This window comes from Drosophila santomea, chromosome 2R, assembly GCF_016746245.2.
Source record: "Drosophila santomea strain STO CAGO 1482 chromosome 2R, Prin_Dsan_1.1, whole genome shotgun sequence".
Classification (NCBI taxonomy): Eukaryota; Metazoa; Arthropoda; class Insecta; order Diptera; family Drosophilidae; genus Drosophila; species Drosophila santomea.
The window spans coordinates 7099758-7127628 of NC_053017.2; the positions used below are offsets into that span (position 1 = coordinate 7099758).

The window sequence follows — 27871 nt, forward strand, 5'->3', positions numbered from 1 at the left end:
CGTAGTTGCTGTTTTTACTGACATTTCTATTTGGTTGAAATATTTTTGGTTTTTGTAATTCTTTTATTCGTTAGATATAAATACGACATCACGTTTTCGTAATTGATATTTCTCCTATGCAATTTTCTTGTATTCCTATATAAAGCAATAAATAACTTGTTGATGTTGGTTTTTGTTTGTTTTCTGGGCAGGGCCTAACCAATGTTGTGCTCGCCATGCCCCGCATTTGTTTGACGCTATACAGACTTAATTAATTTAAAATTCAGTTTTAGTTTCCATTCACTATACACAAATATACAATATTTACAATAAAATATCAGGGCTACGAATCTAAATCATAGAGCGAAGTAATCGTTCGAAAACAGATAATCATAACGCCTAGTAACATTCAAGCCGTGTCAGGTGTATCTTCAAGCTAAGCCCACCTTTGGCAAACCGAAGTGAAATCAAGTGTTTTGAGCAAATTGTGTTTTGGATTTTTGTTTCGGTGTAGGCTTTCTCAAAATTAAGAACGCTGAGTGCATAAACAATAGGGTGTGGATGTGGGTGTGAGGCTGTGTGTGTGTGTGCGAGCCGTGCGCAGCGTTGCCACCTTTCTCACGCAATTCTCAAGCATTTCTCAAGCATTTCCGTTCATGTTGCTGCAGTCGGTGTTGCTGCTCGCCAAGTCACATGTTGCTGCAGTCGGTGTTGCAGCTCGCCAAGTCACATGTTGCTGCCTCTAATGCTGTTGCTGTTTCCGTTTCTATTTCTGTTTCCGTTTCTGTTGCTGCTACGAGCGTTCAGTGTGATGACGCTGCTATAGCTGCGACGAGTGTTGATGCTGCTGCTGGGCAGCGGCCAGGAGCAGACTGCGCGACTGCATCTCAAAATAGCGCAAGAGCAGATTCGAGTATCAGTAATGTACGCCGGGCGCCGACGGATTGGGGGCGGTACTGACGCTCACTCCGCTACTCGCACCGCCGCCGCTGCTGTTGTTGTTGTTGTTGTTGTTGTGGCTGCCGCTGCTGTTGTTGTTCGCATTGTTGTTGACGCTGGTCGTGTTGGTGCTGCCCGAATCGCCCAGCCAGGAGTCGGGACTGGGCGGAAAGTCGGGGTATCCCTGATCGGGACTGGAATCGTTGCTCAGATCGGAGACGTTGTTGCTATTGTGTAGGCGGTGGTGCGCCTTGCTGGCATGCAAACTAGAGCCCACCGCTTGATCTGAAAACAATGCTCCAGCCATGAGTTCTGAGGAATGGGATGTTCAGGCCAAGCTGAAACTCACCTATGTTGGTGTACACAATGTTGTCCGGATAGGAGCCGAACGTGTGGCCCTGGCCAACTGGCGGCGGCGAGCGACTGCTCGGCGGATACTGCGACGGACTCGAGCTGCCGTGCATGTAGGATCCGCGGATGCTGTGCGGCGAGGCGCCCTCGTCCAGGCCCAAATTGACGGTGCTGTAGCTGTCGTTGCTCAGATCTGCAAGGAGTGGAGGTGGAGATTGTAGCAGGGTGGTCATAGTTAATGCTATTCAAAGAATATAGCAACTACACTATCAATCAATGGAATATTGTTACATCAGGTTGGCTTTTTTAGGACATCATACATCCATATGAAAATGATTTTCAGGTGTCAGGGGTACTACTGAAATTCTTCGGTTTGCTCAAAACATAATAGCACTGAACTTTAAAATTCTCTGAGAAAGTTTAGACAGGCCGACAAGTGTCTACTTGACAATTAAATCCTCTTTGACTATCTTCTATCCAACCACCAGACTAAGCTGAGCACTCACCGTGGTGGCTGAAGCTGTCGTAGTCGACCTTCAGCTCATCCTTGTCGAGGAATTTGTCGGTGCGCGGCGAGCAGTTGCCCTTCATCGAGCGGAAGTACTGGCTCCAGCGCGTGCGGCCCGCGTCCTTTTTCAGTCGTTTCTCCTTGGCCCGCCTGTCAAAGGATAGGAGCATAGGTTGCAATGCAATGGAAAGTGGGGGCAAACGCAGTGGGACGCACCTGTTCTGGAACCACACCTGCACCACCCGCATGTCCAGGCCCGTGTCCTGCGAAAGCTGCTCACGTACATGGCGGGCGGGCTTGGGACTGTTATTGTAGGCGGTTTTCAGGGTCTCCAGCTGTTTGGCGGTGATCGTGGTGCGGGGTCGCTTATTCGGCTGATCGCCGTCCAAGGAGCCGTCCAGATAGAGGCCTAAGTGGCGGAGTGCAATCTACAGATTAGAAGGAGCTCTTCAAGGAGCATGCTTTACGGTTGACCCACCCTTGGCCTTGGCCTCCTCGTAGTCCCGCTTGCAGATCAACTTGCGATCCTCCATCAGGTAGAACTCGTCGCCGGTGTTCAGGGTGCGGGAGCACATGGCGCACAGGAAGCACTGCAGATGGTAGACATTGTCCTGCGCCCGACGCACCACCTGCGTGGGCGGAATGCCCATATCACAAGCGGAACACTTTGTACCGTAACGTCTGTTCGACCCGAACATTGGCAAGTGCGACATGGAAGGAGATTTTTCGTTAAACCAATTTGGCCTCCCAAACGGCGCCCCACGCCCCACGCCCACGGTGCCAAGGTCCTTGGCATTTGAGAAATTTACTTACTTGAAGAAGTCCTCCTTGCAGAAGAGCTGGCCATTCCTCGCGAAGCACTTGTCGTTCAGCTGGCCATGGCACTCGCTGCACTGCAGGCACTTGGCGTGCCACGTCCTCTCCAGCACTTTGAGGATGAAGCGGTCCAGGATCAGCTCGTGGCAGCCGCCGCATTTCGGGATGGTAGCTGTGGGAGGGCGGAAGGATGGATATCCAATTAAATGCTATCGATCTAAATTGGAGGGGCTATTCCTGCACTGGCGTAGGGAGTATTCCGTTTTCCTTTACCCATTTTGTCCTAAGAATTTTCTATTTTCGTTTTCGTCTAAGCTGAATTTTTTTTTGGCTATGCACACAACCGAGTTAGGACAACATTTAATTGAGCAGCTTTAATCTAAATTGAATTTGATTTTGTCGTCTATTTAAAAAGTCACTATATGGAAAACATTCCGATAAGTGCGCACAAAGTTTTGAACAACAATAGGTGGTTTCTACCAAAAAGAAATTCAAATAGATATTCAAGAATATGAGAGTTTTATTCATATATTAAAGTAAAAATTAAGAAATAGCAATGAGAGTTACATATATTCTATATATAAATTCACTTGGAAAACACAATAATTTTTAACCTGCTCTAATTGCTCTGCACATTGTCTTACTGCAATATTTTAATTTCATAAGAAGATTAAGACTGCGCTGAAACATATTAATGCGATGTAAATAACATCGACTCATATTTTACCTTAGGAAAAATAATCAAAAACCAAATTCAAAAGCCCTTAAAACGACATTTGCTCTACGATTATTCTTGAAATTTAGAAAAGGAGCACCCATTTTGTGATTAGAAGAGAAAACTTAGTCAATTTCTTTTTATGACATTTGCAGGAAGAGTATACCAATGATACAAAAGATACAATTATTATCTCTTCATAGCACACCCCTCCACAAATGGATGTTTTTGAAAATAATCTTTATTCATAACAACACTATATTTGCGATCCACACAAATTTGGATTTCTTTGACCGTTGGCCTTTAATTATCGAGATTCGCAGTCTGTTGTGCGACTGTCTTTAGTTTTGCACGACCTATGACCCACTAGGCATATCAGAGGCACTTCGAGGTCGTAACCCTTTTTGCGACTTACGACTTACATAGCAAGAACTCTGGCAATTGACTCAGGTTAATCGGCGGCACGCGATCGTCACATTTGCCATTGGACAGGAAGTCACTTTTGAACATCATCAGCTTCAAAAGTTCCATACTGTTGGCGGTGGAAATCCCGACGCTCTCTGATTGGATTTTCCCTATGCAGAGCAATCAACCATCACTTTCACAGTTTCACATTGTGGTTTTCTTCGTTGGCTTAATCCACATTTTACTTGATTTGTGCGAAACGTTTTTTTTCTTTGGTTAGCGAATTTCGGCTTTAGTTTACTTTTTATTTGTATGTATTTTTCGGCTTGGCTGTTGTCTACCGTTATCACAGAACTTTTAGCTGCACGAATGACCGGGCAAAAAAACCGAGCGGCAACTTCGAGGCTTGGAAAGCAACTGACAACCAACGACCCACGACTCGGTTGCTTATTGGAAAAGGGGGTGGACTGGAATGCAATCACACACACACACAGACGCTCACATAGACGCACACATACGGGGGCTGACATAATCAGAGCTGGAATGGGAACCCAACCCTTAGCGCTTCCAATTGGAAAGCTGATTCAGCTGCACCCTGTGCCAAATGTGTGCTGCTGTTGTCGTTGTTGTTGTTGCTCTGGCTGTGCCAGTTTTCCAGACTGGCCTTTTTCGCAGTTTTCTTTTGTGTTTTTTCCCTTTGGCCTCAACAATTGAGTTTGGGTTGGTCGCCAAAAACAAAAAGCGGGGAAATTGCATTGTAACACTTTGCCACATTCCATTTTCCACTGACATGCGTGTGCGTTCGGCGTGCGTATGTGTGTGTTTGTGTGTGTGTGTTACAGGGGGGTTTTCTTTTGCCTTTTTTGTGTGTTTGTGCCTGGGATTGGTTGTTTTGTGTGCGTCGACGTCGCCTGCAGTTTTCGGGGAGTGGTCTCTTGAAAAGCTCTGTTCAGCTCGGCTTTTTTGCCAGCACCCGCCCTCTCTTTCTGGCACTCGGCCCATCTCTATTCCACTTTCGTGGTCTCCCTCTCGCTCTCGTATTGTTGGCAAATTCGGTTGGAAAACACACTGGTGTGCACTAAAAATACACATAAATATGTTTGCATTGTTCTGCACTGCAGTTTGGCCGACTCTTCTTCTTCCCTGTCATATCCTGCTGTTTGCCTGTGTGTGAGTGCGTGCGTGCTTGTGTGAGTGCGAGTGCGAGTGTGTTTGTGTTAGTGCGCACTTGGCTGCCATTGCTTATTGTTGTGTCATTGTTTCGTAACTGTGAAAATGACCTTAAAGCCGTTAAATAGCTGACTGCCTGACTCCGACCGACCGGCTGATCGAGAGGAACGTCTGCGCACCTGCCATCCAGAAAGCCCTTTCCCTGCCCCTGACCCCTCAAACCCCTGAACCCTAACCCCCACGAACCCCACTATAGCTCTTAACCCTTTGCCCCCAAATCCCCTCCACAACCCACACAGAGAAATTCTCCAGATTTTAGTCTAGTAACTAGGCACATTTACAATATTCGACATTCTATTTTTCCAATTATTCTGCATTTTTGAAACATTTGATTGATAATGGATAGACTAGAAGTGTCAAATGACTACATAAGAAATGTAAATTTCTTTCTATGTAATGCTTAGGACGTAGGAATTTTGATTGTTAAGCATAACAATTGAAATCCAGTTATACTCATGCACTTCGACATTGTGCTTTTCAAATTGCTATATTCAAATTACAAAACGCGGTCTCCACTACAGATTTTAAAATAAATTGAATATATTTTGCACAACTGCGCTTGGATTATTTTAATGGCAAATAGAGGTACGTAACTCAACAACGTGTTATAAAACCAATTGCCGTCCGATGTTTCTCCCAGTGCATTAAAGCACTTTTGAACGCTTCCAGCATCCGTCAGTCAGTTTGTTGGCCAGTCGGTTGGTGAGGTGAGGCGAGACGAGACTTATGGCTATGAGCTGCCAAGTGGTCGCTGCTCTTGGTTTGGGCCTTTTTCGAATGGCCAAAATAATGTGCGTAGCCAAAGGGACAGCCGCATGGAAGTGAGGAAGCCCACACACTCGCATTTGGCATTCGGACTTTGGAAAGTTTATAAAGGCTCTTCTTTGTAATTTGACTTGACAGTCTGGATGGAATTTATGTATTTTTGTTATGTTTGAAGTTCTTCTGGGCTTCTCAGATTTTATTCACCATGTCATTCTACACTGCTATAAGACCTTTTTTAAATAAAAGTTCTGGCAATGGAAACTTGAGCTCTGAAAGTATCCAACAAATACTTTGTTGCATAGATGATTCTTTCACGAAAATAACTTAATATGAAGTCAAATTGTGTTGTATTTGTTATTATTATTATTTAAATCCGTTGTCGAATTATTTTTAAGCTATATTTATTCAACTTTGTCCTCATATACATACATACATAAATATTATGTACATATGTGCACTTTAAAATCGAAGTCTACTTCTTGGGGATTTCGCAAACTCCATTGAAATCGGCACAAGAATTGAAGCACACAATTGCGCTCCTCGAATGAAAGAAAACCGATACAAATTCATGGCAGACAGCGGCGTTGTCAGGACTCGACAACAGGACTCATAACAAAAAGAGCGAAAAAGAAAAGGGAATTTGAATGGCTGCCCTGGGCAAAATGGCGGCTTCGCAATCGAAGGCAAATTGAGCGGTACGCAGCCAGGCAAACAAGAATATGCATTAGTAAACATACCATATATATGTTTTTATCCATGTCGCTAAGCATTATCCTGGGCAGCAGGGAATCATGGAAGCAGGGGAGCTGGAGGGCAGGGGAGCAGGGTTCCTGGCCCCGGAGGGGAGCTCAACTATGCTGACAGCCGGCAAGGCAGCCAAAGCCGGGATTAAGTCTCGCAGGAGCCGAAAGCAGCTGTTTCCGTGGAAGCACATCGCACATCGCACTCCTACGATATTAAGGTATTAGCAGCCAGAGACAGGGCTTTCAAAAATTCATACAGCCAAAAAACACGACATGTTCTCGACTTCCCAAACTGGACACACGCAACTCCTACGACTCGCCTTTCTATTTGTCCGAGCTTGTTGCTTAATCGCGGCGGTCGAAAGACAAGCGCTCATCAACCTGGTGGGCGGTGGGTGGTGGGTGGTGGGTGGTGTTTGGACGGGGATACACCCACAACAGTAACAACAACCATCACTTCCCCGATGAGGGCGCACTGGGGGTTGCGGGCACGCCCTGTAAAATGGACAGCCTGCAGCTAAAACAGCGCTGGAACAAAAGCTCAGCACAAAATGCGGAGCTAAGATAGATATGTCCACAGAAGAGTGGAGCAGAACCACCACTAATATGTTCCAACCTGTAGAGTATAATCTTTTTTCAAAATAAACCGTGTTCCAGGACTACAAATACTTGTAATCATTTAAACAAAATATCTGAAAGGAATATCATAGATGAGCTATTATATTATATTTTCTATTGCCACTCAGGTAAGATAAGATAAGATATCGAAATGGTAACCATCGACATATTTCAATATATTTCAATCATCTAACAAAGTAACTCTATTTCTCACAGTGCAACCTCTGGCTTCATCCCGCTGTCTTTCGTAGTCGCGCTGCAACTTGTGGCCCAAAAGTCCTTGGCGACTTTGCCTGTCGTGTTGCCTCAACGTTAAAACCTAAAAGCGTTGCCACCACTCTAATGCCTCGCAGCTTACTCTTCCATATTGGTCGGTTTATAATTTATATACACTTTTTGTTGCCACTCGGTTCAGCTGGTTGATCTCTCTCTTGGAGCTTACCACGATGGCGAGAAATAAACCTGCCTAGGAAAGCATGGAATTGCCAAAAATATTCGACACACTGATATAAACTGTAATAAAACCATTTGCAGTTTATGAAAATTGAATACATTCTAACAAACACAGTGCTTTGTCCGCAGAAAAGAAAAATCATTTTTTAATAACTTAGTATTCCTTTGGATGAGTGCTGTCTGTCATAGCCTGTAGATTCCATTCCATCGATATAATTAGCCCACTTCTGATCGATCCCGCGGCACTATATTCTTTTTGGCCAGCGCTGACATCTGTTCAGATCCTTTCCAGGTAATTAGATTGACAACTTAATTGATCCTCCCCACCAATAGCAACTCGAGGACTCCCAACAGCAAATGACCGTAATCAACATGAATGGAATGGACTCACTCAGCCACATAGCTCGGCTCCACCTCCGCCATCGACCCCGCGCATGGACAAACAAAAGACCCATTTAGATAAAGAGTCAAAGTCATAATCATAATAGAGGGCGGTGGGCCACTGCGAGTATTTATATGCCCCCTGAAACATTTCTCCTGCCCGCCAGGAAAGTGACCAACTAAAAGTTATTACGCAACACCCGATGCACTTCGAAAGGGGTAAAAAATAGGGAACAGGGGAGGGGAACGGCCAGAAACGATTGATATCGTGCTGCCAGAAGGCAGCGAACCAACCCAACTCATAGGGCAAAATGCGCGATAAAATATTGAAAGCACTCCAAAAGCATTAATAAAACGGCATCCGTGCTCCGTGCTCCGTGCTCCGTGCTCCGTGCTCCGTGGGCTGGGTAAGTGGGCACACGTGAACTTTACACCTCCGCCGAGGTCCGGGTCAGGAATAAAGTAAAACCAGAAGAAGACAGGAGTCGAGCACTCCAGGACACGGCATTCCCCGCCAGCTGTGCCTTCATCGCGTGCGTGCCACTCGTTTGCCGCGCCGCACGCATCCATTATCCATTAGGATTCAAATTGTGCGCGGTGGCGTCGTCCTCGTCCTCGTCCTGGTCGTCCTTTTTATGCGCCTGCCTCTTTGGCTTTGCCTTTTTCATTTTAAGTACATACCCTTTCCCTGGGTACTTTCTACGGATCTATTTAAATATATTACAATAGTTTAGGCTAAAGACTACATATTTGCATGTTGGTTATTCAAGAATACTAGTTTAGTTGAAAAGTATTTAGCAGGTGGACGAAAACGTCTCCGCCCTCTAGGTTGTGGGAACTATAAGCCCAACAGAACATAACAAAATAGTTTATGCTTGAGAAAGTTTACGCAATGGTCCTTTTTAAGGATTTTCTAACTAAAAACTTGCTAGAAATAATAAACGTATCGCTAACAGGCAAGTTAAAAACCACATGTTTATATGGTTGAACTTTCTACAGTAAGCCAACCGAAAGTGATTTTAATAAAGAAAGTAAAGAAGGATATATGTTTCTGTACTATTTAAATAAGTGTATATCCACAACCTATATCCGAAATTAACCTTATTTCGTTGGGATGGGCTTAGTTTTATCACAATTAGAGAGCTCAGTGGTTGCACGCGTCGTCACTTTGCATTGGAAAACAGGGCGTCATCTGCAAGGACTCGTTGTCCAGGCGAAAGGACACGAACGCCATGACCGCCGCATATTATCTCATTAGGCGGTACTTGTAGACCACATTACGAAACAAAAAGTTTCGCCATTTGGGGGCAACAATGTACAAAAAAGTGGCACTCAACTTTGTTTGGGGTTGATTTGCGGGCGGGTAACAAGGCAATTTGACTGCGGACTCCAAAAATTAGGTGAACTTGGTCAAGAAGTGACATTAAAAAAGTTACAAAAGCAACTCAAAGCCAAGGGCTTTTGAATTAGTAGACATCAAGGAACTGTAATCGCCCCAGTTGCTCTAAGGAAAATCTTTTGGGGTTATTAAACAAGAAAATATTCATGGAAATAAATTCAAGTTAAATCTTGTTGATATTCGGAAAAATGTAGCTAAACTTGTATTGAAAGATCAATATCATAACAGATAGAAACCGTTAATATAAATGTAATGTTCTTTGCCTTTGCCATATATATTCTCATTGTATTCTACGATTCTATTATATAATATGCATATATTTTTTTCAACACTCCTCTTAAAAACTGTCTGCCTTCCTCAACAAAATGTGTGTAATACAGAAAGCTTTGGTAAATTACTGCACCACTAGACCATTTTTCCGGCCAATAGATTCAAATGAAGCAAGTCCAGGAATGGGGCGCCCCAACCTTGGACCACCGAGTGGAGAACTATTTATCATAAAGCAGAGACGGTGTCCAGGACAAAAGTGGAGATGGGTGTGCCGGCCTGGCAACGCCCCCTTTTAAGCTTCCCAGGACTCCTTGAGCCCGCGACTGGCAGCGCATCTGTTCCAAAGCATTTATCAAAATGTCAATGCAGCACTTAACCAAATCCATTAAGTAACTTCGCCTTAGCCTCCGCATCCGGATCCCCAGCCGCTTTTCGCACTCATTCAGTCGCTCAGTCGCTCACTCAGCCAGTCCGTCATCCAGTCATCCAGTCAGTTTGTCATGCATTCATTCATCTATTCATTGGCCATAAAAAGCGCCGGCTATTGTGATCCGCCGCTCAACAGCCCAACCACCCAACCACCCACCAACCCATGGACAAACTGGTAAATGCGTCCATTTAGCGGCAAACAAGCGACAGATCCGCTTGTAATCCTTTAAGTGTATGCAGCGCCAGTCATGGATATGGGCGGATGTGGCGGATATAACGGGAATGGAGGGCGCCGGACTCCTGGGGCGGGGCACTCGCACTAACGCACACAGACGCAAAGTCAGTCTGGTGACAGCAAGTGCAATAATTTGTTTGCAGTTTTCCCCGTTAAGTGCTCTATTTTGTACAAATGGAAACATCACCAGGCAAAGGAAAACGCTCTTGTTCGAGGGTGTTGCCGCTATCCTGGCCCACATCCTTCCTGCCCGCCCCCCTTCGCCCAGCGATCACCCGCCCCTTAGGGCTGTTGTTGTTGTTGTTGTTGCTCTAACGAAATCAATTCGACAAAGTTAAATAATCGAATCGAGGGTGGCGGACAAAAGGACTCGCCCAGGACGAATTCGTGACTGACTCGTAGCAGCCTCATTGACAAAGTCAAGTTCCGAATGGCAGGACGTTCAAGCGAATCTGGCACAGTGGTGGGAAGTCATTAACTTAATGAAAGTTAACTTTTTTAATAATTTTTAATGTAATATAAAGTTAAAAATATACTTTTTATATACTGATGCACGTTGCGAGAAAAGTATTTCGCATTTTCAAATTCTCAAGCTTAGAAATATTGGAAATTAGACATTCGATATTGGAATTAGACACTTATGAAGAGCTCACCGTATTTTTTCTGGATATATCTACAATTTCTGTGGAGGACAGTCCAGAGTTTACACCACACAGGACCAAGTGTTCATCCCACTCCGGAAAGCCAAATAAGAATGGAATTTCCGAACGAGCGCCGTTGAGCTCTCGCTTATGACAAAATCCCGCTGTTTGTTTGCGGAGTTCCACGAACACACAATATATTCATTGGCTCTGCATACTCGTCCCGAGGACTTTCGAGGACTTTGCCACCCCGAGATGCGGAGGGTGTTAACAAAGCGCAGCACCAGTCAGTAGTGGGTTAACTCCACGGGCGCATTGATGACATATTGGGCGCAACTCGGGGGTACTTTGCTCTACATACCGTTAATGTTAATGCTTTTAATGTAATAAAAGCATTTGCAGCGTTTAAGGGGCGTTTTCGCATGGGTTGGGTAGCTTGCTTCTCGGTCGGAAATTGGACAGGTTTTCGGTTTGTCCGCACTTGTTGCCGCGATCGTTGATGTCACTTGTCAGCAAGTGCTGCTTCTGGACATCTATAGCTACCCGAATACAAGCAGTCTGGGAGAATTTTCGAGTATGCATTTGACCAGATCCTATGCCAACTGACCTCATGAATAATCCTGTTTCCGGCGAAAAGGGAGCGCCCAGTGCCGAGGAAAACTGGTTCCAGGACACTCCCTCTTTGCCGCCAGGTGAAGACAGTCGGGCAAGTTTATTGTGCAGCTAAAATGGGTAAGCCATAAAAAGAACGGCTTGGTGCTTAACCATTTGAACTCGCCTCCGACCTTCGCACTTCACAGGGGTTGGGTGCTTGAAACTTTTCGTTGAAAAACAAAGACTTGCTACTTTTCACTGCGAAGCTTTTTTGCCTTTTGCTGCAATATGTTGCTGATTAGGCCGCTGGGATTAAGTGTCAGTCTGCCCAGCTGCATAATGACCTTAATCAATTTGCCCAGCAACCCTCGGCGAAGAGTTTTCAGCAGCACTTCAACTGTTGCATCCACTTGCGACTGCCTGTGTGTCCGTCGGAAGACGAGGAATCACTTAACACGGAGGGAGCGACGGCCCAGTCATCGATATATTGAACTAAAGCAAACGGAGCAATAAAAAAAAGGGAATGCTCCAGACCTCCTGTAACCAGAGATGAGTCAACCGAGGAAGGAGGAGGAAGGAGCAACCCTCGACGCGCTAAGTGGACTCATCATCCCAGACACGCGACTGCATGGAGGGCCCAACCCTTGGATAGTTATCATTCGCATATGGAAATTCAAGCCGCGTGGAAACTCCGGGAAAACGCGTGCGGCTTAGCTGCGCATAAGCTGCCTTTAACTTTTCAAAGAGGAGGGCTCAGTCCGATGGCTCAAAGCCGAGTTCGTAGGTGCGAACCACGCACTTGACTTGTTAGCTTGTTAGCCACGTTAAAAGTGGCTCACACGTGCCTGCAATTAGGGCTAAAATGGTAACTCGATACGGAAACGAGTCTGAGGACTCCATTTGGCCGTGTTAGCATGAAGCCTGCTTTCCTCACACTTAACAAAATTTAATAATAAATCTAAGTACAGTTGACGATGTCGCTGGTAAGTAAAATATACGGAAACATATTTAAGTTAAACTAGTTTGTCCTCCTCAAAGTTCTGAATAATTATAATATATTGCTTTAAGGAACCAGTTAAGTAAATATAAAAGGGAAGCTTTTCCTGGCCCAAGTTTTCGGACAGTGTACCTGAGGTGCGTGTGCTCAGCACCATAAAGCTGTCTTAACCAGATAACTGCCCATCTCCGACAGCGGCGACGACGAGCAGGTTCATTTCCATTAACCGGCAAAGAGGCGTTTAAGTTAATAGCAATGGCCCCCAGAACTCCGCCCACTGCGGGCCATCGCTGCCATTCCGAAATCCGGAGAACGGTGTGTTCAGGCACGGAACGGGAGTACGGATCACGGACTCCCCTCCATTAGCGCGTGCCGTGCCCCAACCGACGGCGTGTTGCACTTTGGCTTTGCCACTTTTAGTGTTTCATAATTAAAAATGTTGCCGGTGTCGTGTGGTCGACCAGCTCTCCAGTTACACCGGCTACCAGAAACAGAACCAGAAGCAGAAGCAGATACCACACCATCTGAATCCAGGCAGCCACCTTCAGCTCATGCAATATTAAGTCACGGGGACGCACAGGACCCAAACCCCCAGGACGAAGGACCCCACCTGCAGCTGGGCCATTTTGTCGCCTGTTTCGCCGCCATTTGCCAAGGTGAAAGTCTTTTTGGGCACCTTTTAATGCGTTTGCTTTTAATTCCGGGCCGTGAGCACTTATGTCCTTGCCCCACCGCCGCCTTCTTGCCCCACCCCGCACCTGGTCATTCAAAGTAAGTGGCAACAAAGCGCTGCGACATGTTTACCTCGCCTTTCACCAGGACCTTCTTTATTATGCCTATTATAATTTACTTTATGCATTTGTTTCGTATTCCGTTTTCTTTCCCGGCACTCAACAGTCTGATTAAGTCTTTGTGGATGAGTTTTCTGGGACGGAATGTTGTTCTCCTTTCTCTACGGCAGTTATGCAATTTGTTAATTGTGGTTCTTCATAATGGGTTGCTACGGTATTTTTTTTTTAAATCCCTTATACCTTAGATAGCCTATATAAGACTCAACACTTCCTCAAGAGGAAAAGTTAAACTCTTTCACATGCTTATGCACCATTCTAAAACTTTTCCAAGTACTGAACCGCTAGAACAAAAAAACCAACCAAAAAAAAAAAGCGCATTAAATTCCATGCTTTAACCAAAAATTAACTGTCAAATATGTTCGTTCAACAATTTGAGAGCAAAAACTGCTTGGCAGGACAATTGGACCAGGAGAAAAGGGCTGGGGGCGGTTGGGGGCGGGGCAATGGGGTGCAAACGAGGGCGGGGAGGGCGTGGTGTGGCAGGGCAGGGCGCAATGCGGACCGTGCAACACAATAACTTTTCAATTTATGGCGCACATTCCATCTGATGGCCATTAAACAATGGGATCCACTCGCCACACACATTTTGCTATTTTCCGTATTTTCATTCTTGTTTCAGTCTTTCTCGTTTCATTTTTCCATTTTTGTTGAAGCTTTTGTAATGCGCTTGGCTTTCGGCTACTTTGCAAAAAAACATTTTGTTCGCCGACTGTTATTTCCCTGCTTTATGTTTTTTTTTCTGTTTTTTTATGGCAAACAAAAGGCGCGCGCCCGTTGGCAGCCATTGAAGCGTCAAGTCCGAGCTGCAAGCTGACCAAACGACCACCGGCACCCTTGACCGTAGCTGTAAAACGTCACAAAAAAAAGGTTTACGCTTTTACGGTCTACGGTTTACGGTTTACGGTTTACGGGCGGAGAAGTGCTGCAGCTCCGAAGAATAGGCGACAACGACGACATGGAAGGCCCATGTCGGATGTCAGATGGCGGAGAAGTCGGGAAGTCGAAAAGTGGGCACAGTGAAGTGAGGGCTTCTCCAGTTTTGAGTGCTCCCCAGCTCGGTGCCCATCATCAATAGGGTTCGCATACACCTCCGCCTTCGCCTCCGTCTCGTTGAGCCGCCTTTATGGTTATGGACGGCGATTTCCGTTGCCTTCACCACTACCATGTCGTGGTCCTGACCAGTCCGTATTGTGTCTCAACTGCAACTTCATCAAGCGGGCCCCACCCATTGGGCTCGTCAGGTCCCCAAGAACCTCTTCGTGCACTGAGGCAACTGCCTGGTCTTTTTTTCCCTAAAAGATTTCAAAACTATTTCACTACCTTTTCTTCCGAGAATATTAACTCAGATTAATTTTTGCATTAACTTCATATGCTTACTTTTCGTGTCGTAAAATACTTAGACTTCGACACCCGAACTTTTTGCCAATAACTAAGTAAAGCTACTTTTGAAAATACCCACTGTTTTGTTTCGAGTGTATTAGAACCCAAAGTGGGAGTCTCAAACAAAAAAGAAACGAAAAATGGCAGAAGAAAAAGGTTTATTGCGGTCTCTATAAAAATACACACTTGGGGTGATTTCCTCTTTTGAAGCTGGCACAAAAAGTCCTAGGTGTGGGTGGTATGGCATGGTATGGTCCTGGCTGGGATGGGATGGGATGGAATGGAATGGCGGGAGTAAGCGAGGAATCGCTTGGGTTGGCTTGGGATTGCCGGGTGCTGTTGGGGGTTAGGTGGGTAGGTGGGTGGGTGGTTCGGCTGGGTACGTCTACTCTAACGACTTCGTTTCGGTGCCCATTTTATTTGCCTGCTCCGAGAGCTCGACTACTCGACTGTGCTCTGTGCTCCATTATCTTGGCTTTGCCTTTATGGTCTTTTGTGTGCGTTTGATGAAGCCAAGATGGCGCAGAAAATGGTTGGCCAGGACCTGAAATGGGGGAGAAGTCCGGAGCAAGTGGAATGGGAAACTGGGGGAGCACGGAGCTCGGAGCTCGGAGCAGGGAGCAAAGAGCTATTTCTGCCTGCCTGCCTGTTGTTGAATTATCAGCCACAAAAATGGACGTCGCCATATTTATAAAAGGAGCCATGGCAGCAGGATCGCAAAGTGTGCGCTCCAAAAGGACGCAGCAAATCTGTGTGCAAAGGAGTGGAAATATTGGGCTGCGGGTTCAATTTTGACCAGAATTTATGGGCAAGTCTTAAAGGAATGGCATTTTTCTTTTTTACAGCCACAGCTCTTACTGTGTGCTTTAACTACATTTAAAACGAATTTATTCGGATGAGCTTCTATCGATACCAAACTATTATTTTTAACTCATAAGTAATATTAAGTAAAGTAAACTCTTTAAGTAGGAGCGAAGTAGAGACAAAGAATGTAATGATTTAAATTATAGATTTAAATTGCAACTATTTTTGTGTGAAGACCTAATCTTTCTGTCAATGACACTATAATTATTGAATTGATAACCATGTCAATTTAATTAATTAAAATATGTAACCAGCTTAAATATATATACCTGAATCCCCTCTATCATCGCAAACATAAATATTGTCTGGGATTTATGAGTTTCTTTTATGGAGGCTCCTTCACGTGACAAATAAAGTGTAGCTCATAACTCTCGGAATCCTCTCGCACCAGGGACAAACTTTCAATCTGTGCCCCTTTGGCTGTCGTAACTGCATGGTCACGTCCACATAGCCACGCCCAACCATTCCAGGGCCACCCACCGCCTCCTGGAAGTCGAGGCCATAAACTCAACTTAGCTGCAAGTTCTCAGTTGAGATTCGGCAAACAAAAAATTGAGACGTGCAATGGCCCGCTGCAATCACCAATTTACGTGAGCTCCCTGCGGCAAGGAACTCGGAATGTCCTGATCCTGACACGCCCACATTGGTGACCCAACTGCATGTCTACCCAGAGGTCATCACAACATTACCGCCCTAGGTGGTAGCCCAGCTCAACCCCTGCGCTGTACACTGTACGAAATACAGTGGTATAGACGAGAAACAAAGTCGAGGGATAATATAAGGATAAGTAAGCATATAGTATGAAAATACTTTTGATACAACATACAAAGTCGAGATTAAACGTGCACTTTTTAGTATTACTTATATGTATGTATGTCCACTGATATATAGTGCTTAGATTGCCACTAGGTACCTTATTCTCTATGTGGAGCCCAAAGTAGTTTGACCACTCGGAGTTCACTTCCCCATTCTGGCTTTTAAACTTTTATTTTCCGTCGCCGTGCGATTCCCCAATGTGCTGGCAACTGGGAGTGGAATGCACTTGGAGTGCATTCTTTATGCCTGCGCATATCCGTGTGGAAGTGGACGTGCCGGGGACATAAAGTATCAAAAATTCAAGCGCCAGGCCACAAAAACCTCTGACAAAACTGACGGCATTTTCGCACTCAATAACTTTGCATTAGAGACACCAAAGATGGGAGAACGAGGGTGCCCCGTTTGGGCAACAAACAGGGATTTGTGTCGTTCCATTAAAGTTTTATTCACGCAATCGACAAGGGAGCTGCGAGCTGGGAGCTGGGAGCTGGGGTACACAGACCTTACTCCTTTCTGCCGGAGAAACCCAATCCGAAGTCCAGCCCACAATCCCACCTAACAACTTGTCTCGCTGCGGCCCGAGCGATAATAAAAAACAATTTGCCACCCATTGGGCATTAACGACAACAAACGACAGTCGCACCAGCGAGCAGCTTCCACCCCTCGATTTTCCCGCTTTCACAGGACATTTCCCGACTTTCCCGATCACTTACTGATACCACCATCCCCTTTCTCGGAGTTGGCGTGTCTGGTGCAGTTTTGTCACAAATGGCAACATATGGCCGAATGGTTTCAAGTGGCTGCGGAGCACGGCTCTCATGCAATAAAATCATTTTGTTCAGTGAACGCTTTCAGCGCGGGCATCGAATAATTTGCGACATACGCTCAAGTCAATGGACAGGTCAAAATCGCAAGACTTCGACTGGCTTGGTGTGTCATGTGCTTCGGAAATAAACCCATTTATCTATTTGCCAGCTTGAGATTTTGGGTTTTCGGCTTTAAGGAGGGAAGGAGGGAAGAAGGTGTTCTAGCCTCTTATCGGGTGGCTAGAGTTATGCCCTTCCCCCGCATTCGGATTACTGGGTCAAATGCAATCCAGCCGTAGACAAACAATCCAGATAGCGATTGCACTGCGGTGACTTCAAAGCCTATAAATAACTTTACTCTAGATTTAATAAACGATTATATTGGACTTAAATCCAAGTAGGCAGCATGTGTACTCCTATGGGCTGTATACCCCCTTTCAATTGCCCCAATCAACTACTCGAGGTGCAATCAGTGCCACACATATGCAGCCAGTGTTTATATGGCCACTCGACGGAGCTCAGGTCTTGGAGTGGCTCGTAAGCCCCATCTGGCACACTCTTTCTAGCCCCGGTACTCCCGAATCTGAGGGTTAGGCCATCACTAGTTATACAACGCTTGTTTGACACTTTCAAGTGCCTGCCCCTGCTTCGTTGAAAAATAGTTCAGCAATCTGTGTAAATATTACGGCAAGCTGAAACAGAAACCGCACCAGTTAAAGATACAGATACAGATACAGCTACAGAACCCGGAGCAGAACCTCCAGCGGCACTTCTTAGATCTCCGGACAAACAACGCACTGAAGAAGGCCACGGGAAACCAACCGAGTGGATGCAGTTGTAACCATTTAGAACAGTTTTAGGAGGGGTATATTCGCATGAGTTATACCCGTTATTCGCATAGTAAAAGGGTTTACTAGATTCGTTGAAAAATATGTAACAGGCAGAAGGAAGCGTTTCATGATCTTTTTAAAATATATATATATTCTTGATCAATAGCCGAGTCGAACTGGTCATGTCCGTCTGTCCGTCCGTCTGTCCGTATGAACGCCTCGATCTCGGGAACTATAAAAGCTAGGATGTTTAGATTAAGTATGCAGTTTCCAGGGAAATTGATTATTTTTGATCATTTTTTTCTTCAATTTCAACCGATCTTCTAGTAAATGTTGAAATTTTTTCTTCGCACTTCCAAAAGCTGTGTAACGGACAGTCGCGAAACTCGACTATAGCATTCTTCCATGTTTTAGTTTACTTTAGTATAGGTAGGCTACAATATGTAGTACACGGATTTAAGCTAAATAATATTACAAAGCTTTGATATTTCTTTTTATATTCGCCTAAATCTTTTAATTATGCTTCAAAACTTTCAGGTTCTTGCGTTTCGTATCTTTAAAAAGTTCTCCTATCTCAGAATATTTGGACTCTATTAAACGAAGAACTAGTCGGTATTATTACGTCGAAAGGGTCTTCAATAACACTCAATACTCGATCCTGGGTGTACGGGTCTGAAGTGACACTTATCTGATTCAGTGGGCTCGGTAAGGGTTAGGCAAAACTTAACTTATCAAGTCGTAAGCCCGATAAGCCCCTATAAGTGGCCATACTTGTGGGATTGACTGCCGACTGTTTTCGGTTCGGAAAACAGAATCAAAACAAACGCCAAATCCGCGATCACATTTCTCCATTTCCGTGTGGGTGAGTTCAGTGTCTAGCGATCGACCTTTGCAACCCGACCACGTCCACATGGCTCATCCCAACTCTGCTCTTTTATCGACTTGTGGACTTTCCGCCGGCTGCTCTGATTGGAGGGAAATCGGGCTCTTCTTGGAACTAGTGATAAGTTAACTAATCGCGGCTATTATTGTTGAAAATGACATATCGGGAATTGGATTGCTTTATAATGACAGCGTTTCCAGCATATACAGAAGTGGATCTCACGTGAACAACTTAAAAAAAAGCACCAATAATAACACATGGGCTGTTTGGCATTGTCTATGCCGCGATTATCTTCAACTAGCGAAAAAACCCAAGAGATAATTTCAGCTAAAATTAGGGGCTTACTCGATCACAGATCGTGACTCACTCAAAAGATCAATTGGCAACTGAAAGAGGATGTGAGCACTTCTATTTACAGTAGTGGAAACTGACTAGTTTTACTAATTTGTAGGTCTTACTCATATCTCTCTTCTGTGGTGGCTTGATGCCCATAATTTATTGGGATCTATGTATATTCACCCTGTCAGAGTTTTTCGATTTTCGTTGCTAATGATGTGCGGTTGACTTTGCTGGCCAAAGAAAACACAAGCACAAAAAGTTTAAATCAAAAATGCAAACAACTATATCCCGACTTGATTCAAAGGTAAATACTGCATAAATGGATGGTGGGCCATGGACAAAGGATGACGGCTTTGTAGCCACCTGCTGGGACCACCTGTTTAGATATGCTCCGGACAAAGGAGTCCGGGAAGCAAGACAAAGAGCATAGCGATGTGGAAAATAATCAGTGATAAAATAAGAGCATGAAAGCACCGCCACCAAAGGGGTGGTTCCATGCCAGTTTTGGGAGTGGGGGTGGAACTTCTCTGGGGTGGTCGGTATGAAAGGGAAAAATTGTGTGCATTATCCGCCGGATTCATGTTAATAGGCCTCATTTAACGCTGCAGGGGTAAATGCTGAGGGCTTCCGCTTACCAATAAAACCATAAAAATCACTTCCTTCCCTCTGCACAGACATATTGGCAAGCAAAGCCACACATTCTTGTTACTGGCACTCGTACTGCTTTTGGAACACAGTTTCTGTTTCATGTTTTGTGTTTGGTCTTATCAACTGATACAGGTACATTCGGTGTGTGTTGTTTTATATCTTTTTACCTGAGCCAGAGGGGCCCACCTTGTAACCGGTGAAACAGAGTGTCGACAACTGTGTTGCCTCCTCAATGGGCAAATCTTGTAAGAGACGACGATAACCGCAGGAACACGGGCTCCCAAGAAGCTACATACAACGCGCCCATCGAAATAGAAAACGAGAAGAGTGCACGTTCATAGTGCGTATTTATAGATACCCAGATACTTGATACTTAGATACCGCCGCTCTCGCCTTATCAATGTTCAAGGTATCGACTGAAATGCCGTTCAAATATTTACACCCAGCAGCAAAAAGATATCCCCCAAACCCGAAGCTACTGCTCCGGAGTCCGGAGACGATGATAAGCGGGAGCGAACATGGGTGCGCTAATTGCGGAATGATAAAACCACCAAGTACTAGGTATCCAACCCGGCTACCAAGGGTACTCCCCATCCCTTCTTTCCCTCCCTTCCAGTATCGATACCTGCCCCGGGGGCTAAGACCACGAAAATGTTCCACCAACTGGGTTGCTGTTGCCAGGATTTTGGATTGCGTAAAGTAAAAAAAGCGACCTGGAGGTTTTCCAGTCTCCCAGGCAAATGTCGAAATACCCTGTCTAAATGTTATTTTGTTATTTATAACAGTGAAATGCCTAACTACATGTTATACAGTTGGAAAGTTGACAGAGTAGCGGGTATCTGATAGTCCAAAGGTGAAATGCTTAACTACATGTTATACATGAGAGTTAGAAAGTTGACAGAGTAGCGGGTATCTGATAGTCCAGAGGTGAAATGCTTAACTACATGTTATACATCAAAGTTGGAAAGTTGACAGAGTAGCGGGTATCTGATAGTCCAGAGGTAAAATGCTTAACTACATGTTATATATGAAAGTTGGAAAGTTGACAGAGTAGGGGGTATCTGATAGTCCAGAGGGTGGACTACAGCTGTACTTCTTGCTGCTTAAATTATAATACTCGTAGTCTGTGTTAATTGAAATTTTATTGTTATTCTAAAAGGTTTAAGGTACACCTTCGGAACTATTTTAAATCGAAATGAGAAAAAATAGAAAATGTACTAAAGGAGTATTAAAAGTGCGCAAATAAATAGATTACTAAGCGTTGTATATAACAGTTGGATCGGCAGATGGCATACATAAACAGTGGCTGATGAAGCCATAAAACTCTCTGCAAGGGTATGACAATTAAATAAAATAGGAATTTGTATCTCTGCACACTTTGTTATTGCCAGCATTTTCGACTCGTATTTGCCTAAACCGGCCCCTCAGGAATACCAAAAAGCTCCTGAACCCCAACACGTTGCTAGAGAGTCCTGCGGTGGATGGGGTGCGGCATCGAGGATGCGGATGTTACTCCGGGCTTCTCCGGGTTGTTGGCAGCTTCGAGCATATTACATAAAATAAGAAAAATTATGATTTCCACAAGAGGGGTACATTTCGGAGGGGCTGGTTGTTGCTTAACTGTCAAAATCGTGTAATTTAATAAAGTTCGCTGCGGGATATTGTTTTTTATAGAAGCCAGAGCAGCACTGAGACAGCTTTTGCCAGCTGCCAAGCGGGGAGTGGCTGGAGAACTCTGGCTGGGGTTCTTCACGGGGGAAGTGGAATGTGGCTCCTAAAGAGTGCTGCACAAATACAAAAATATTCAGTTCACTACAGTTACAGACGGCATTGCAACAACGCAATGTTGTCTTGTTGCCCCGCCACAGGCACTCCACAAACACACTCAAGGGGGGTCTAGAACACCGACATATATATCTATATATATACAATATACATATAGAAAAATATCTATCCCTATATATGAACGGAGCTGCGAAAAGTTTTTATACATTCAACTTGTTTACTTCAAAGCAGCGAAAAAAGTTCTTACTTGGCGAAATACACAGAACTTGTGCGTCCTGGTAAGTGGAAACCAAATAAATGTTGAAATAAATACATAAATATTACTTCAAGTTATATTTCCAGTCCTTCAATCCAAAGTATTTAAGATAAATGGCGAACTTACCATTAGTAAACGAACTAAACCAACTAACACAAGGAATCTTCAATTTTATTAAAATAAATTTAAATGTTTAAATTAAATGTTAAAAATTCAGGCCAACCTGAATATTCCTGAACCAAGCTAGTCCCAGATGTCTCTCCATTCCCAGCCGACGTCCCCAACAATTTGTGTGCCGTTTCTTTTTACGAAGCGAAATTCCTATTTTATTTTATTAAGCAGTGAAGAAATATAAAAGTAAACAGTTGGCTCCCAAAACACACATGAGTGTGTACACCACCCTCCTGCTGAAGTAAAAAAAAGCAAAGGACGGGCCCAACAAAAAACCCACGCCCCCACGTTTCCTGCGTCATATGAACGCCCCATTATTTACTTAACATAACTTGAACATTCGCCTTCAACCCCCGAAAAAAGAAAGCTCTCCAAGGGGGAGCATCAAACTTCCAAAAAATAGAAAAAGGAAAATGCGAAAGGTGGGTGGGTGGTTGGAAAATGGAGGGGAGGTCGCTTGGCTTACCTGCCAGCCGGCAGTTGGCAGTTGGCTAGTCAAAAAGCTGTCGTCGATGCTAAGCGCAGACCCAGAAAGCCATCAAATATGCAGGAGGTGGAGGTGGGAATGTGCAGGGAGGCTCGCCATTTGCCATCCCAGCTCCCCGCCACCCGAATCCGGAAAAATGGCGAAAAAATGATTTATGTGGACGCCATAAAGGAACGGAGCGGACGGCAACGAAAAGCCAACAATAACCGGGAAAAATAACAGAATCAACTGATTTCTCAACTTGGCTCTGGGCCTGCTTTTGTTTGCCAGACTTTGGAGGGGGCCCTCGGATAGACCCACAATTTTACCTTCCATTCGGGACTTCATTCTTGTTTTTGCCGCAATGAAAAATGCTGAAAGTGTGCTCCACAGACAGCGGACTCCAATGGTAGCGGTATTGGGGTCACCGAGAAGGTATAAGATATTGATGTCCCCAGGGGGAGATGCTTTTCCTGTAGAGCTCTGCCTTTGGAAAAATAACGAAATCCGTATAGAAGGTGCATGGGATATCAGTTCTCATTAGAAGCTCCATTTATGCAGGGTCGTAGAAGACATTTTGCATTACTAACTCAACTTCCTATGGTTTCATAATTATATATTAATGTACGCTCTTATATTAAACAAAGAAGCCCTACCATATTTGTCAAATTCATCTCAATAATCCATTCACACTCCGTTTCCCCCCTGTTTGCATACATCAAAGGCACCAGTTTGGGTCTAAAATTCAAAATTCAAAAACAAATGTAAGGGCCAAGAGCATTTCAATATAGATTAGTTTCTTGTTAAGACAGAACTCCTTTCCCACAGATGTCCGATATCAACTTGACAGCCTATAACGTCTTTCGCTGCGAACTGGCCAAAATATTCAAGACATTCAACTCGTATACTCAAACCGATTTTACTGAGGAATTTGGCACCAGCACAGACTTCGATTACAAAGCTGATTTGGAAACAAATCTTTCCCAACTTTACGATCTTGATTTGGATTAGGTGCTTGGGGTAGAAAAGGTTTATCCGATTGTGATGGAATCCAAAGTTAAGGAAAGGAGTCTGGAACGATCGCACTCCGAGATCAATACGGAATTCAGCAGAACAAGACATCTTCGATCGCCAAGATCGCGATTCCCGGACAACGAATAAGTACACAATCAGGCGATGACATTATGATGTTTAGAATCGGGATCTTCATCTGAAGCGGATGAATCCGAATCCCAAACATCAGGTTACTCCACGGAGATAAGAGCTCCTTGTACAAACTAGTTTGCATGCCAGCATCCAGAATCCTCACGAGTCTCCCCCAGCGGATTTCCTCTGGCAGATCTACGTGACCATCTTGATGCCAATACTTGAGCAACTGGGGAGCACATTCGCACCGTTCATGGGTTTGATCGGAGGCGCAAACGGACAGGTGATCTATCTAATAGCATATTGCTACAAATAATCATTTTTTCCCCAAATGTATAGTGCTTTCTAATGGAAAATAATAATCTTTTCAGAACAAATCTAAGTCTACGTCCAGAATGGAAAATAAAAAACTTCAACCCCCATTTTAAGCATAAGACTTTACTTATTATTCTATTTAATATATTTCCTTGGGTTGTAAAAATATTAACCTCAGGCAAATAAGTCCTACAAAAATGCACACACAGAGATTTTTCAAACCGAATTGAGCTCCTTAAAAAAGTCATCTACTTAATCACTTTTCAGCTACAAATGGGCTCGCTAACTTTGTTCAGCCTTTTCAATCGACAATCAGTTCTCGAGTGAAGTGTTTGCGCGTACTGCGTGATCTGCGCCTGTTGACATTATGACAAATTACATAAGCCAAAGGCAACAATTGCCGGAACCCATTCCGGAATCGCGGGGAAGGAAGGAAGGAAGGACGGAGGAACAAACCGAAAACGGATACGCTTAGGAGGACTTGGAGTGGGATACGGGGTGGTTCGGGGTGTGGGCCCGTTAATAGGAAAGCCACACAAGAACTGCTAACGAAGGACACGCGGCCGGCGGTTGAGCGACAAGTGCGTTGGGAAGAAGTCGAGGCACAGGACACCGGGACACCAGGACACCGGGACTTTGAGGTCCTGGCAGCGGGGTGGATCGTCTGTTTGCTCAGCACTAAGTGCGCCGGGCAAGTAGAAATGATAAACATATTTACACAATTTTTGACGGGCGAACGGGTGAAACAAAACACCCGTGGGTGCAGTCGTACCCAGCACTCTTTCCCTCCCGTTTTCCCATTTCTCCGCTTTTCTGGTACGCGTACGCACTTGAAACAAGCGAAAGGAAAACCAAACCCAAACTCGATAAATATGTTTATGTGCAAATAACAAAATATTTGTCGATTGCCCGAAACGAGTGATGGGCGGGGTGGGACTTTGGCTTCAGGGAAGGGCAGGTTCTGAAGGCAGCCTCTGCCAGCTCCAGAGGTTTCAGGGATTCCGGGGTTCCAGGGGTTCGAAAGAAGCACCGCAAGCGCATAATTCAATTTTTCTGCTCGTTTTTGCACATCGCCCGGCGCACGTCACTCGAGTCCTTTGGGACACAGAAGAAATGCCATGCTACACCAGCTAAACCCCGTCCAGCTGCACTGTGAGAAAAATACTCAGACGAAACACGACTACACTGAAAAATACTGGACTAAATGAAACAAAGGCTTCCCCACAAATCCATGAAGGTTAAGAAGTAAGCCCGTGGTACTATAATCTCACGTTTTAAGAAGTTTGAAGTGAATTCTTTAAAATTTAAATATTATATTAAGACATAAAAATAGTAACAACAGTAACCTTAGTTATGCGAATGAAATGTGTTTCTTTGATTGTTGTGGTACGAGGTTACAATCATCAGCGGCTGTGTAAGACGGTCAACTGGTAAAATATATATTATGGCAATGTTTGCAGTACTACAGTAGGTTTTCCATTCCTTTTAAGGAAGGGAAAATTAAGTGCAGACCTCTACAAAAAACGGTTATGGCTCGGTTTGCCTCGACATACTAGATTTTTCCCGAGTGCACGCACTTTGTCAGGGATGCAGTGGATATTAGTGGCACGTGGCGAGGGCTCGACCAAGGCGATCTGAAGGTCCCAGCACATGCGGTTTTTGGGATCCGCTCCTCCAACCCCAGAACGCATATTTATTTGTTTGTAATTACGCGTGTTCTAAAAATGAAATCCCGCCGCACTTGAAGCCGGGAAAATGGCCAAAAACGGCTGAGCCTGCTCTTTTCAATGCCCAAAACCAACAGCAAAGGCGGGGCACACGTGCAGTAGACCGCCTCTACTGGTGCCCGGGTATTCCCAGCGCATTAGCAACAATGCCGGAGACATTTGGAGTTTGTCAACAGTTTCGCCTTTGGATTTGGTTACGGCTTTGTCCTCGTCAGCGGCGCGTGTCCCTGTCCGATGTCATCTTCTCCACTCTCGACGCGACGCGACTCGACTCCAATCCGCAGTCAGTTGTCAACTTTCTGGGCTGGCTTTTAGTCCGGGAATTGCCGATTGATTTGGCGTGGGATTTTCGAGTGGGACATACATATGTATGAAACGAAATCATAAATGTGACAGGCCAGAATCTTAAGCAACTTGAACAGAGAAATCCCTTGGACCGGCAGCCATCTCAGGCAGCAATAAATCATCTCCTTAGGAGCTATTCGCCATCCATATATCCTCAAAGAAAACTTTCTGCCGCAACTTGGCCAGTTATATATTGAAGTCTCCTCGGACTATATACATATTTCGTGGCAGAGTGCATAAAAAAGCAGGCGGGCCAACCGAGCAGCCGCAACACTGAGCCCTCCTAAAAGGGCATTTGAAATGAGCTCCTCCGAGATGTGAAGATGCGAGGATGTGAGGATGTGAGGATGGGAGGATAGCGGTCTGCCAGCGGGAGAGCTTTCGTATTTAATTGAAAAACACTTAAGCCTCAGTTCGGGCAACGAACATGGAAACGGGAAAGCCAAAGCCAAAGCGAAAGCCTGGCCAACCGCAAGGCTCTTATGTGACCCTAAAAGACCGACCTCATAACCCCAACTCATCTTCATCACAAGACCTTTCTGGTCGCTCATAAAAACAAAGGGCGAGCGCAAACAAAAACTTTGCATAATTAAGGCGCGGCCAGCACATGGGAAAAGGGTATTCAAAGGGTTGCAGAAGTGACAGTGAAAAATATATTTTAACATGAAAATTGTATTTTTGAAAATTATTTTCAATGCCAATAGAAGAGGTATTTCTTAGTATTTATATGCATTTTACATTTTTTTTAGCTGCAAAAATTGATTTTATACTATAGAAAATGTTTTATTTATAATAAGTGATCTTGATATATTAAATAATAATTCTAAAAAAAAGTTGTAAAATGAGTTAAAGACCCCAAACACTGCAATCCTATTAAGTACATTCTGATTAGTTGTGACCACTGTAACTGTAACCACACTATTCTTGGCACACGTTTTTGTTCTCTGTGCAGGAAAATCTCCTAGGCAGCCTTCAGGTGGACAGGAGTGAATCAAAGATGGCATGACTTGGCCACTTACCCTCGAGCGCCCGGTTCCTGGAAATTAAGGCGAGCACCAGTTCGGGATTTGGGTCATCCTGGTCGACAGCCAGGTGATTGTGGTGCGGATGTTGCTGCTGCTGCTGCTGCTGTTGCTGCCCACCGACCAAGTGAGATGCCTGCGGCGTGGGTGGCAATTGTTGCTGCTGCTGCTGCTGATGGATATGCGGCTGATGCTGCTGATGATTATCCATGGCTGACAGGTGCTGTTGCTGCTGCTGCTGCTGCAATGGATGTTGCAGCTGCTGATGCTGGTGCGGCTGCTGCTGAGGCGGATGCTGAAGCTGGTGCTGGTGCTGGTGGTGATGATGTAGCGGTGGCGGTGGTTTCAGGGTTTGCATCATTGCTGAGGGACCGGCGATTTGAACACGCGTCGTATGGGTTATATGTTTCAGTTAGCTTATTCCAATTGGCACACGGTTATATTTTTTAGCCCTGTAGGGTGTTTAAAAACCAATCTTTCTATTAGTTCACTCGTTTACTCGGGAAGCACTTGCTTCCCGTTTAGCGTTTAAACGAAACTCCGCTAGGCGGGATCGCTGTCTGCTCGATAACTGGCATTGGTTCGTGCCCAACTGTGGCCCGTTGACTGTTTTCCCCTTATCGCGGCGGTCTCTTTGGGTTTCGGTTCCTACTGTAGATTCTAGATTCCAGTCTTGCGGCTCGGTTGGGATCGTGCTCAGTGCTCAGTGTTCGGCCGCTCTATCAGTTGAAGTAGCCAGGGACTTGAACAATT

At 44.8% G+C, this 27871-nt stretch overlaps 3 protein-coding genes across 7 annotated transcripts; 2 read left to right on the forward strand and 1 right to left on the reverse strand.

Moving 5' to 3' along the window:
* Positions 1-250: 250 nt before the first annotated feature.
* On the reverse strand, positions 251-27525 carry LOC120446434 (LIM/homeobox protein Lhx4). Of its 5 annotated transcripts, none has more exons than XM_039627401.1 (7): positions 27116-27525; positions 2591-2765; positions 2256-2458; positions 1994-2186; positions 1776-1927; positions 1268-1462; positions 251-1203 (listed from the first exon to the last, which is right to left on the reverse strand). In XM_039627401.1, exons 1-7 carry the CDS (start codon positions 27477-27479, stop codon positions 896-898), a joined length of 1590 nt encoding a protein of 529 aa, XP_039483335.1. In that variant the 5' UTR covers positions 27480-27525; the 3' UTR covers positions 251-895. The 5 variants fall into 5 exon arrangements, with proteins under 5 accessions (XP_039483335.1, XP_039483334.1, XP_039483336.1 ...); XM_039627400.1 differs by having other exon boundaries at positions 2256-2467; XM_039627402.2 differs by lacking the exon at positions 27116-27525 and adding an exon at positions 3731-4081 and having other exon boundaries at positions 2256-2467.
* Positions 23213-24137, forward strand: LOC120446436. The gene is made up of 2 exons (XM_039627407.2): positions 23213-23327; positions 23392-24137. Exon 2 carries the CDS (start codon positions 23392-23394, stop codon positions 23572-23574), a length of 183 nt encoding a protein of 60 aa, XP_039483341.1. The 5' UTR covers positions 23213-23327; the 3' UTR covers positions 23575-24137.
* LOC120446435 lies at positions 23608-24137 on the forward strand. Its single transcript, XM_039627406.1, is given in 3 exon segments — positions 23608-23822; positions 23824-23992; positions 24081-24137. Coding segments are annotated over 3 exon segments (441 nt in total).
* Positions 27526-27871: the final 346 nt, after the last annotated feature.